Source organism: Antedon mediterranea, chromosome 8, assembly GCF_964355755.1.
Source record: "Antedon mediterranea chromosome 8, ecAntMedi1.1, whole genome shotgun sequence".
NCBI classification, from domain to species: domain Eukaryota; kingdom Metazoa; phylum Echinodermata; class Crinoidea; order Comatulida; family Antedonidae; genus Antedon; species Antedon mediterranea.
The window spans coordinates 15,246,261-15,260,749 of NC_092677.1; the positions used below are offsets into that span (position 1 = coordinate 15,246,261).

General features: G+C 31.9%; 1 protein-coding gene across 1 annotated transcript in view; it reads left to right on the plus strand.

The window, feature by feature from the left end:
- Positions 1 to 7,476: 7,476 nt before the first annotated feature.
- Positions 7,477 to 14,489, plus strand: part of LOC140056853 (dixin-like) — a 38,072-nt gene continuing 31,059 nt past the window's right edge. Inside the window, exon 1 of the mRNA XM_072102357.1 lies at positions 7,477 to 7,832. Within this exon, the coding sequence (XP_071958458.1) occupies positions 7,749 to 7,832 (84 nt within the window). The 5' untranslated portion in view covers positions 7,477 to 7,748. The remainder of the gene's footprint in view (positions 7,833 to 14,489) is intronic.

The window sequence follows — 14,489 nt, forward strand, 5'->3', positions numbered from 1 at the left end:
GTTTGATATATAACTTTAATTTTAAGGTATGTAGGCTTACATTTTCGATTTGATCCATTTTGCCATGACTTTTTCAGGAGTGTTCTGTTAAGAAAACTTCATATGCACTGTCTACACTGTCAAACTAGTTTGACAAAAAAAAAGCTTGATGTGTCCAAATATGGTAGTGATATGATGTCATCGTTTCCATATATGGATGGGTACATCACATGAGTTCGTAAAAAGAACTGTGCGTGTTACATCTCTGGTCTACTGCGCTCGCTTTTTGAGACGGTGCATTATAAGAACACAATATCCATTGCATTTTTGCAAATTCTGAAAATCATTTCGTTCAAGCGTTGTTTCTTGTTATCTCTAATCTTCTTGGTTAATCAAGCATTGGCTGACGTAACACATGAAACAGAGATGGTGGTCTGAATAGCAGAAATAGAAAAGTAAGATATAGGCATCTTACTATTAGTCGCTATGCCCACTCAGATACTTCAATACCAGTTTATGTTCTAGTTAAATACTTAGCTTAATGTATTCCTTACTCTATTTGTGATGCAGGTGTAATGTGCCAGTCTATGAATGTTGATTTCTGATAACGTTAATTGTTTGAATGATTAACGCCGCGGTTTCTGACTGTCATGTGCACTTGAGAAGATGAGAATGTTTAAAGATGTATTGTCCCTCTAAAAAAATAATTATTTGACCAAAAATTGGATCGAAAAAAAATGTATTTACCTACAAAATTGTAATTTAAGGCAAAAAATAGTCAAATTGGCTGCCCAATGCATTTTTGATTGAATTTAACCATATTTTGTCATTTTATAAATGAAATTTTTTTCCGGTTTGTTTTCCTTCGGAAGTGATTTAACTTTATTAGAACTACAAAGTAGTCTAATTCAAAGTTTGATTTTATTAATCTTTATTTTTCATATTTTTGAAATAGCGCAGTTTAAGATTCGATCATAATAGCTGTATTGAAACAAATCCAAACGAGCTTGACCATCAACTGACACTACGATGTTATTGCTGGGCAACAGTACACACCAGGCATGCATGTAACTACATGGATGATGGGGTTAATGTTTTATAATACGATTCATCGTGATGCTCTTTACATTGCCGTCTGGTTGCTGTCATGTGGACTTTTGATGACAGATATAGATTGGTAAAACATGAAAATATGCAACTATAGTGGTTGAGTTTAATGCCAGCTCACGCCGGCATCTCTTGATTTCCCTTCCACATTTTTTAATAATATAGAATTTGGTTAAAATTGAATCGGATGCCAATTCACTGAATATGTTAAAATAAAATATTATAAAACTGAAACTAAATAACGATAGGCAAGCCATAATTCAACGTTTCGGATCTTTATTTGATCCATCTAATCATCATCGGATGCCTTTAGAAAAGACCGAGAATATACAAATTCGAAATAGTGAAGTTTCAACACAGGCGCTACTCATACTCATTTTATGTTCTGCTCTGCTCGGTTCCTGGATTCAAATCCAGATTGTTTTCTTCATGAACAAAATCCAACTGCGGTGTGAACCGATCACACATAGCATATATCACACAGTTGTATCGTATGATAGAATTGGCTGACAAACATTATACGGTTCGAATCGTGTCTGTGTATATTGTTGGCCGTTGAGTTTTGTTTAATTATCGTTTGATTGAATCAATAGAATTAACAATTCGCGCAGCCTTCTCTAGGGTCTGCCTCGCATTCACTTCTATTAGACAAATAATTATCGATCTGTCCATTCATCAACCCATTTAGTTTTCAGTCTTAGCGTCTTAATTGTTCACAACCTTTTGTTTTGTTGAAGTAGGTTGACACAGTTCGTTTCATCCGCAACAACATAACTCGGGTAGGATATGTAGGCCATTGTATGCATTTAGCTTAGGAACATTAATATACATCTTTGATTTACGAGGATATTATTTTATAGCGGATACTAAACCGATGTCAAATACTTTAAACAGGTAGGTGCTTATATTTTATCAATGTCGTATAAAGTAAATGTTTCTTGGTTAATAATCAACAAAACTCCGTAACTAGGATGAATGCAAAATGTGGGGGGGGGGGGGGGGGTTCTTAGTTAGCCTACCCGTACTGAAGTGACGAATACAGAAAGTATTATTTTGAGATCATTCATAGCATTGATGATGGCAACCACTTCCAATAATGGTAGTCTATTAAATATGAGGTGTTTTTGAACTTAACAGACCTACTGAATCTATGTATCTTATAATATTTACATTGAGTTAGTTTTCATTATTGGAGCTATTATATTATCCATAACTATCGATACGTATTGATAACTGTAGTAAACTACCGTACAATCCATTATTTTACTATTTTCAGTCATTATATTTTTACTATAAACGTATTCGAGATTTTATTAAATTAATTATGATTTTTCGGTTGAAATAATATTTTGGATTATACAGTATTATTATTACCTCCGCCAAGGAGGTTATGTTTTCACCCCTGTATGTTTGTGTGTGTGTTTGTGTGTTTGTGTGTTTGTGTGTGTGTCTGTGAACAGCCTGGAGGCCACAGTTTTTATCTGATTCTAACCAAATTTGGACACAATGATCTATGCCCAAAAAGCTCGGACGAGTTCGAATTTGAGGGGGAAAGGTCATAGGTCAAGGTCACAACTAACAAAAAACTATTTTACTGCCTAGAGACCACAGTTTTGATCCGATTCTCACCAAACTTAGCCACAATGATCAATGACACATCATATAATTGTGGTTAAATTTTGAAGGGTCAGGGTCAAAGATCAATGTCCACAAAAAAAGAATAAATAAAAAATAAAAAAATAGTAAAAAAAAAAAAAACCCTCAGTGGGACTTGAACCAGCGATCTCAAACTGTGAGAGGCTGGATACATAACCATTACACCACACTGTCATCCACAACTTTGTAGTGTGCAGTTAACATATTTACACTTAGAACTAATAAAAAAAAATGTAAAAAAAAAATATTCAGGGGGCATTTTATGTTGGGGAATTTTACAGTAGGCGGAGGTTTGTACTCTCGGAGTACCCTCTAGTTCTAATTATTTTACCACGAATATTACTCAGGATGTAGATGATAATTCAATTTCAAACGTATACAATGAATCCATTATTTATGTTTTATTATAACCTCCGCACGAACAACGCAACGTGGTGCAGGTACTCCAAAATTTACTACTTTTAGTCTAACAATAGAAAAGGTGTAAACCCGAGCGAATATCTAGGTTAATGCTCCTTAAGTTGTTGTTATTGATATCGTGAATCATCAGAGTCTGGCTTGATTTATTTACTTAAAGAACACTTTGGTCTTATTGAAATGTAATTTCACAACCGACTTAATGAATGTACAATTACGTGCATCATTTAGGCCTACAGAGACACTTCTTACAGTAATTTAAAGTTAGCAGGACAAATTAGAATAGGCCTACTATCAAAGCATTAATTATTTGGTTTGTAAACTTGTCATCATTGCATAACATACAGTACCGTACTATTTGGCGTCTCTGCTCAATAAAACTAAGATATATTTGTAATACTGTAGTTTTAATAGCAATGATTACTGTTACAGCGATATGTCTATTTAAAACTATGACTTTCCAAATAAATTACAGTTTGGCGCGCCATATGTATGACCAAATAGGCCTATAAAAATAATGATACAATGATTGTATGACGTAGTTGAGACATAAACACATTCAGTCATTGACAATGAGACGAATTCGGTTTTTATATGACGAGTTTTAACCATTAAAAGATGCCGTAAAAAAATGTTTGCTCGTATAACTTCGAATGTTCCAATGTTCGGTTGCTTCACATGCGGCACATTTTTATAAATATGTCATCAATTATGATGCCAAACCAACCAATCATAATATTTACTAACATGAATGGGCATTTTGATAGATTTACTATTATGTCAAAGTATGGTGTTGTAACATAAACACTCTTGTATTGGTTGGAACGCATAAACAGCCAAATTTAATGACAAACTGTTTTCGAGCAAGAAGCCTACTACGGTCTATTCACTTTACCAAATTTGTATTTCGGAGTTGCTCTAGTTTTGTCTTATAGCAAATGCCGGTACGCGGTTTTCTGTTACCGAAGTTCAGTTTGTCAACTGGTCTATACGTTGCATGGAAAACGGACATGGACATTCATTAAAACTATTATCCGTTTTAAAAGAAGGTTTTTATCAAGAGCCTCTAGACTTGTTTAAAAAAAAACAATCAATAAGGATTTAAAAGTAGTAGCGCCTGTCGTAAAAATGTGTTAACTGCCACATGGAACCATTTTGGAATTTAAGTATAGAACTAAGAATTGCTATAGGGCCCGTACGTGACTGGACTATTATTAAACCATAAAACCCCATGAGAGGTACACCCGTGCACGTGACGGTTGTCACTATATTGTTTGAAAAATCCATGCTTGAATGGATTTTGAATTTAAAGAAGGGAACATGTACTGTAAACATCCTTGCTATTTAACGGATAACTCTAGTAAGTACTGTCGTTTCGGATTTGGTCATTACATATAGGTAAGATAAGTTTAATTATTGAATTAAGCCTCTATATGAACTTAAGCAAAGTGTTCGAGTAAACCGGGAATGTCGTAGTGTGGCCACAAGACTTTGGTATTTGAAAATCATCGTAAGTTCGAGAAGTTATGTTTTCAATTATTAATGTACGACAGTGGTATGCGAGTCTACTATTAAAGCTAGACTTTAAAAGAAGTTATGTAATATATGAACCATTTTAGACGTGGAGCGCAATCCTAGGCCCTCAGTTGTAGGTGGCTTGACCATCTCCGGATGAGAGAGCAATCGTTTACGTTTTAAATATGAATAGTGTTCTGATGAATTAGCCTACGATTTCTTGGAACACCAAGTGAATTCAAAATATGCCACCCATTTAATTTTTGTTTTCAATACCTGAGAAGTCCCACGACAGAACTTTTATATGTTCGACGATGATTCTCGCCCACCGTGTGGTACGGTGCAGTACATGCATGGAAGTTGACATTGGAAAGACATTCTAAAATCTCTTTTAAAACCTTACTACTCAAACTAGATTGGTATTTGTAATAAATATTCGTTCTAAACTGATTCTGTGAAGATAACATTAAAATATCTTTCACTTTAGTATATTAATAGATTTATTTCGATTCAATTTGAGGAAGTATTCAAAACAAATGGAACTTGTAAAATCAGGGAACAGTAAATTTCATTCTTCATTGCATACTAATTATACATTCACCTAAAATGTGCTCAGCTGTTGCAATACACCATGGATATTGTTCTGTAATGTATATTTAAAATCTTTTTTACTATACAATTTTTTTGAGGATTGTTTTGGTCTAGGCCTATATCTAAAGACAAAGTGTATACTTCACCTATCTTCTTTGTGTGACGATCATGGATTTTGTTTAATATTATTTAATTCTCTCTACATTTTCAGGATTTCACTAGAAAAGTAGGTTTTTATGTCTAAAATGGAAAGTTATAGACGTTCACCCGATGTGGTCGGTGTTCGCAGCGGTGGCGATGGGTTTCACTCTTCATCGGAACAACTTTCTTTAAACTCAACCTATCCGATGACATCGTTTCAAAAAAGTTTTACTCCTCCTCCGCCATCTCAAAGACTTGCCAATGGCAGAATAGTTTACCAGCACTCCGTTGATGGCACTTTAAATGGTAGTCCTACAAACTACATCAGGAATTACGCCATGGAACGTATTGAAAGACATTCCACAAACGGAAATAATAATAATTACAGACGAAGCCACGAAGAATGGGATGTTGCTAAAACACCACAAACTAAGACACAGAAAAACGAAGAACAACGCCAGGTAAGATATATCCCTCTTGGCAGTCTTGCACTTTCAGAGTTTGAAAAGAAACTCAATCTGCTGATTTACAATTTATTTGAAAATTATTTCTAATGTGTATTTAAAATTATAAAACCAAAGATTCAAATAATGTGTAAAGAAAACTAGAAATAAATGAGTAAATTTTATGAAGAATGAGGGCGACATTTGCACAACAACAACAAACAAACAAGAGCCGCCGACAAAAAATATTGTCCTGCTGCAAGTTTTTTACCGAGAAAGTGAACAAGATCTTCTACTATCAACTTATAAAACGTGTTTAATTGTAAGTTTTTTAGCCTAATTTCTATCAGAGTTCCTCTTATGTTGTGTTTGTTTTTTATTACTAAGAAATGATTAGTTATCAGTCATAAACGCTAGGCTAGATAGCATTAATATTTTAGGCCTAGCTAGCTAGGCGGCGCTAGGCTGCCTGCTGGCCACACCGAGACAGGGCCCAGTCGAGGTTCTTTTACATGCTTAAATGGTCGATGTCAAAGCGTCATTTTCTGGGCAACAAGACGCTGCTGTTTTCGTCTATGGCATTCATTATTTATTTGCCATAATAATAGGTCTAGATTCTTCTTTAATAATTATAATAAATGCATTGTTTATATAAATTATAATATTAATATAGCCTAGCAGGGAAAAATTTCATTTTAAAATTTTGTTTAGCAAAATTGCTAATCAAACTGATTTTTTAGTCGAGAAACATAGTTATGTATTGTATTTTTTGCTACACATTTTAGAAATGTGTAGCAAAAAATTTGTTTTGTATAGCTTTTTGCTATGGCCTATGCTACACTGGCGAAATTATTCCCTGCCTAGGAAGGAGGCCTACTAGGCCTAGTAGTAGTAGGGCATACATAGGGGCTGCCTACTAGTACTAGATAGGCTAGGCCTAGGCCCCTAGGCCTAATTATTTTTATAAATTCCAGCTAGGCTATAATCTGGGCATGCCATGCCATGGAGGTACCTCCATGCTCCAGGCCTAAAATAAAATAAAAATAAAATAGGCCTAGGCCCTAATCAGATTATTTTTTGGTAAGACAAAGAGTTTGCCGATAATTAGCAGACAGGTATGCTACAGGGTGTTCTAAAAATATCTATCTTTTTTTCTTGCAGAATTAGGACAATTTTCACCTGCTGCAGCCATGAGCAATTTGTAACTGAGCAGAACATTATGTGCAATATACACAACACCTTGATATAGCTAAAGCCTTGAAACGTTCTATTACTTTACTAACTAAATCCTAATTAAAAGCATAAAATATACAACAAATAATAATTAAATGCTGCATGTATGACAATTTTTTTTTATCAAACAATTAAAATAAATAAAATTATAATATTAGAAACCAGTAATATAACATTAACAACTAAAGTTTTATAAACAATGTTCATTTTTACTGTAAGTACTTAAATTAACATGTGTATTTGCAATTAACAGCCAAATATAAAGTAGGTCTACTGCAGTAATGTTATTTGTTAATTCCACACTCGGTTCTTAAATTGAATAAATAACTTTAAATGTGGAATTTTTAAATTTAAATATGCCATATTGCATAATAATCAAATTCATAATAAAAATCCAAATTTAAAGAATACAAAATTTCCTAAGCATTAAATGTTGTGAATTGCTGCTACTACAAATATCCTCACTCTGATCTTGGTAAAAGTTGAAAGACAAAAGTTGCATCTGGATCAAATTTCGTTCATCAATTAATTAATTTCGTTCTTCAAATATTGGATACTGTTTTGTTGGATATTTATAATGATGTCATCATTGTACTTTTTATAATGATACAACTTGTTAAAATTGAGTAACTATATGCCAGTTTGAAAAAGCCGTACACAAGAAATATGAATACCAACGGTCATCGTAGCTCACCTGTGGCAGGAGCACGGTCAGTGAAGGGGGCATCGGCTCAATGGCAGGAATGGACAGTAAGTTGAATCTTGTTCTTAATATTGTTGAGTTATGTCTACACTATCAAAGTGTATGTGACAAAAAGGGTGATATGCCCAAATATGGTTGGGATATGCCAAATATGGTAGGGATATGCCAAATATGGTGGTAGTGATATGACATCGTTTTTTCACAAGTTTGATAGTGTAGACATATCAATTATCTACTTTATTATAATTATGTATGAGAATTGCAATCAACAGGAATAATAATGATATAAAAATTAAAGTAAGTTACAGTATACAGTAGTTTGAAAATTCATAATAGAATTAAACAAATGTGTTATAATAATTTAATGTGTTTATTAATATTAATTATAGCTTTAATTTTCTGTAATCTTAAAAAAAAAACCAGAAAATAATACCACAAAATTAATACTGTATATTGCTATTGCTAACTCAGACTGTAATAATTTAGTAATTTCTGAGCCTACAATAAACTCTAGTGTACAGAATTACTGTATATGTTTAAGTCAGAGAATTTATACATTACAGCACTGAGATGAGATATTTATTGAAGGTTGTAGCAATATGCAATCATTTATCATTAGGTTACAAATTGATGTGGACATTTCATTCTAGTGATACTCCTGCTTTTCAAGCAGATTTAAACATCGTTTTGGAAATATTTTACATCCCAAGCGTAATCCCCAATGTTTGCCATTAAAACAGCTGTCTAAAGGTTATTTATCAAATACTATATAAATGACCATTATTTCTATTCAAATGATTATTTACTTTTTATCTAATTAATACTGTACAACATTCTGTAATTCAATATGATTGACAATAAAGCATAGACTGAACATTCAATAAAACATTGTGTATTTTGTTTTAATATTGTTGTTTTATTTTAAGTTACCAACAGTAACTTTAGAAATTTCCTTTGGGGGACTGTTTGCTGTGAAATGCCTGAGGAAATAATACTACTGTTTATGGGGCTCCCCTAGTAACAGGACACTGTGACCCAAAGTTTACCTTATTAGGGGTACAAATTGTAATTTTTAATTTTTTTTTTTTAATCTCAAAATCTAAAGTTAAAAAGTAAGGTAAAGGTATTTAATATCTTCCTCAAGCTTAACTGGAAACTGATGAAATTCAAATTACTGTAGGTTTCCCATGCCAGCCAGTAGTGCAACGCCTGCCAGATCAGCACACATCTATCTGAACATGGTGAATGTACATGTACAGTATATTACTGGTTTTCGAGAACTATTATTAAGCTCACACCAGATGAATGGGTACAGTACCTGAACCTACAGTACCGTACAGTAATAATACTGTAGCGTGATAAATGTCTGTATTTAAGTTGGATATCTTGATCCATTCTCGTGTACTCAATTACTGTATAAACAATGGATTATATTTTAATTTCAATATCAAGAACATGTCTATACTCTGGTAAAATACAAACATGTTAAGTGTTTGCTTGGCCAAAGTTCCGGAATGCTCACCAACTACCTTCAGATTTCCATCAGTATGTTATTCAATGCATCCATACATTCACTACTTGATAGAACATACAGTAATAGTCATATGTTACATACCAGTCATGTTAAACTACAAGCCCAGCCAGATGGTACTTTGTTAGCTTTAGAATTAATCTTCAGAATATTCAATATGAATATTCAATTTATTACTTGATGAATTAACTGACTGATATAAATTATGAATCATATAGAAATAACCATGCTACTGTAGATGTTTCATTATTCCAACCACTCCAAAATACTGTAGATTTATAAAGATACTGTTTTGTATAGTAGTTCTAAATTCATGGAATTTAAGTTAAATCGTCAACTTTGTATGAATTATGACTTATAAGAACATAGATTGAAATATAAGAACATGGAATAGATAGAAAAATAAGAAAGAACATGGAATGGATTGAAAAATAAGAACATAGATTGAAAAATAAGAATATGGATTGAAGAATAAGAACATGGATTGAACAATAAGAACATGGATGGATTGAACAATAACAACATTGATTGAAATATAAGAACATGGATTGAAGAATAAGAACATACCGTAGATTGAAGAATAAGAACATGGATTAAAAAATAAGAACATGGATTGACAGAAAAAGAACTTTGATTGAAGAATAAGAATATGGATTGAAGAATAAGAGCATGGATTGAAGAATAAGAGCATGGATTGAAGAATAAGAACATGGATTCAAAAACCTACATTTATTACGTCGTCTTCCTAGTTCTTAGGTCTTTTTTAAAACACTTTGTTCTACAGTACTTTATCCACTATTAACGTAATTTTAAAAATGATTTTGCTGATCATATTATTTGATCCTCTTCTTTGACATTTTTTCCTTGAACAAATCATTAGTCCAATATTTTATTTAATACTACAGTATTGCCATCCCCTGTAAGTAACATCATGTCCCTTTTAATACATAGGCTTCTATTTAATGTCATTGTCAATATTGTATGATCATGGACCTACAGTAGGCTACTGTAAATAGGTCTATGTATATTGTTTAGGTGGTTGTTCCTTGTGCACCTCTCTTTGTGTGAGTATGTATTATTAGAATACAAACTACAGTACCTACTGTAAGGTAATCTCTCATTTAGCCTTTTTGTTGCTTTAAATATCCAGGATGTAGTCTCACATTAATCAATGTGTCATTTTGCTTTAATGTTTAAATCAGTCAGCCTGCATATTTATCCCTAATTTATTAATGCTTTTGCTTTAAAATATTCCTGATTATTCTTGTCTAGAATTTTAATATACTCTATACAGTGACAGTATTACTTATTAAAGCAATGTTTTGACTGTTAAACTTTTTTTATAATGAGTGTATTTTACCCTTGGGAATTTACACTTTTTACATTAGTAGATTTACTCAGCCTAGTTCAAGGTTATAATATATCTTGGAATAGACAATAATTGTCATGAGCAGTACTGTAGTTGAATTGAATTGAAAGTTCCTCCTTTGACTCTATTTTTCTTCATATTCTATACTATGTTACAAATACTGTGTTAGCTTATAAATGTTTTACTTCTGAAGTTCTGAAAATAAGAGTTGTCTATTGTATGTACTGAATGCTAAATTTCTTATGTTTGATTATTATCTCAATAATTTCATTGGTAAGTTACAGCACTCCTTCCTGTGAATACTGCAAATATATTATACTACTGAAGAGATTCTATGTGGAAGTTTGTTTTATTTTATACAGTAAAAACTTTTCTTTTGTATACTGTATTTCTTATTACTGAATCTGGCCTCAGGTCTCTCATTAGCAACATCATTAGTACTCTACACTACTAATTGTTCTCTAAAGCTACAGTGGTGAAATCATTACTATGGGATGGTTACAGTAAAATCTAACCATCCTTATTATTAGGTGTGTGTAAATAATATTTTTACAAGATGACTATGCAATGATTCATAGTGTACTATACTCAATTTGTATTCTCCATCCTGTTGCAATATCACAATATTATAACTTTTATCAAATGTTATGGCATAATTTAATGCCTTTTTTTTCTCGTTTCAACAAATCATTCATGGTTTTCCTCATTTCAACAAATCATTATTTAATTTCTTGGCAGTGATTGATCATAAAACAAGAATGTTTTCATCAATTTTATGATGGATGTATAGAAAAAAAAATATCGGCTATGATTTATAGTTGTTTATATTTTAGCAATTTGAAAGTTTCTTGTCTTTTTTAAGATTTTTTTTTAGTTCTGTAAGTTTAAGGGGCCTGCAGTAATCTTAAATCAACTACTACAGTAATATTGAAATTATTCAAATACTGAAATGTTTATGAGTTGAATGAGGAGAATATTTGTATGAGTTGACAGTGTTGATTGTTCAATGAGTAGTACAGTAGTACTGTAGGCTACAGGTAGTGTACTGTTAGTAAACTTTTATTAAATTTAGTAATCAGAAGATTCTATCATAAATCAAATGCCAAAAACAATTCTATGTTTGGTACTCAGATTTTGTCTGCAGGACCAGAACACTATAGAAGGTGTAGGCCTATAACTCAATATTCAGGCTAGGGAAAATTTTCACCAGTGTAGCCTAGCCAAATGCTACACAATACCGCCTTATTGCTACTGTACAATAATCATAATCATTTATCAAATGGTATAGCCTAAAATAAAAATACAAACATATCCAGTTTGCTTAGGAGTTATGGCAAATCAACATTTTTTAATGAAATTTTTCCCTGCCAGGCATACTGCACGTTGTACAGCAATTGAAATTGCTTTATAAAATGTAATTTGTGGTAATTCCTCTCAATGTTTTTGTTGAATTTGCTTTTTTTAAACAGCAATGATGGTTTTCTTATATTTTAGTATACATACTAATAGTAGACTGAGATATCTACATGTGCTAAACACAATGCATTACTGTTCTGACCAATCTCTAAAGAATTTTATCAATGGGTCTGTACAGTACATTACATCATCTCTTTTGTGTCTATCCAACTGGGAAATCTGCAGGACAATGCCATCCTCTTAAAGAATAAAAGAATAGTCTGATCTCACTTAATGATCAATAATATGTACTGCTATACTGTTGAGTATAGTAAAGTATTTTAGTGATGCCAGATTGGAAGAATATAGCGAAAAATCAAAGAGAAGAAAAAGCATAATAACAATTATAATGTGTTCTCCCAACTATAATGATACTCTTCATTTGTTCATTATAAAAAAATATATTGTAGCATACACTTAAAATTAAAGCTAGATTTGAACTCGTCACTTTGACTTTGAAATAGGTATATTTTTTATGAATTTATGAGCAACCATAACATTTCATAAAATTGCGCGTACCTTACGCTGCGCAACTCTAACATATTACAAAGTTTCCTGCACATCTAAAACAGTTTAAAGTCTATCTTCTGACAAAGTTATGCGATGCTATGTCCACTAAAATTAGAGGTACATGTGCAACAAAATTCTGGGAAAGAAATCAGAATGAGATAGAAAAAAAAAGATCCTGACAATAACAAAGGGTTAAAAATAAAAAAAAAGTAATTTCTAATCTTGATTTCAACTTTATTTGAAACATTATTTTGGCGTTTTAATTGATAACTTAGTGAGTTAGTACCTATAATCACCACCAATGCATTTATTTAGAGATCTTTTATAGTAAAATGAATTGTTATATTTCAACAGTTTGAATGGTAAGAATGAGTTTTAAGATCAGGGAGTTGTTAATAGTTAAATATAAAGCTCTGTCTACACTATCAAACTTTATGTGGCAAATAAATTTGATGTGCACATATATTGCATCATGATGTCATAAATACCATATTTGGGGATGTCACTAATATATTTGGCACAACACACTTTTTGTAGTTTGATATTGTAGAGTAGACAGAGCTTAATAACAACTCCATGGTAAGATTGACAAATTCCAACTAAGAGTTGAAGACTATAGAAAAACATGTAGTATAATTAAGCACTCATTGAAATCCCATTCATAATTTTAAATGTTGACATTATACAACAGAATATATGACTCAACCACCTTCCACACACCCAGACCTTTTACATGACATAATTAATTGAATGTCATGCTGTTGAAATAATAAATTCCCTTTGTTATGTGAATAGAATAGCCCATTATGTTGCCATGGAAATTGTACACAGTACATTCATTTGGGAGTTAACCTGGTGACTCATTCTGACTTTGAATCATTGTTAATTGCTGCCCTCTATATTGTATTCACTAAACATTTTTGAAGTGCGATTTTGATAATTTCTATGCTTTGACGAAGGAGATAATTCTCTATGGTTTGTTGAAAGCTTTGGTGTATACACACAATGAAATTGATATTCTTTTTACCACGTTTGCAGATTATGCAAACATTTTACAGTAAATTAAGAAAAATAAATGAAAATATTATTAATAACATAACAATTTTTATTGAATGATGATTCTGTTTAGAATACTATATTTAGAATATAAAATAATATTAATAAACGGCCTATTTGTGTCATTGATTGAAATTTATCGGAACCCTCCTTTAGGACATCCCTATTAAAAGGAACAATTGCCCATGAAATAAACAAGAGCCAATGTGTTTTAATACTGCGGCCGACCCCTTTTTAAGGAACATCCCAATTTTGTCCCCTTAATAAGTATTCTATTTGTAACAAGATAACATTGCAGGATTGGGTGCATCATTTTATTCACAGGGGACAAATGATTTAGAAAAAATCAAACTATTGATTAATCTGATTAATAATTATATGAAAATAATGATGATCGGTATCCCTATTGATTGAATGGACTATCCTAAAATTATAATAAAAAAGTAATTTAAGCGAATAAATACTGTATTACATAATTTATATCCCACTTTGTACAAGTCGACAATATATTGAAAGTAATGTTTAGTCATGACATTAGCTTTATTGCTAAATGATCAATAATATTATGTCAAAGGTCATCAGATTATTCCATTTTCGTTCATTATCATGTGGTAGATTGAAGTGGCCTCATGCATGACTGGTTCCAGAAGATTGAGTTTAGTTTGATTGAGTGTTTTGATAAACATAGTGGTATTGGACTGTCATCTGTTAGTCTGCCATACTTTAGTTTATGGATTTTAAATATCATTTTTCGTAACAAACGCATCGCTGAAAATACTCTAT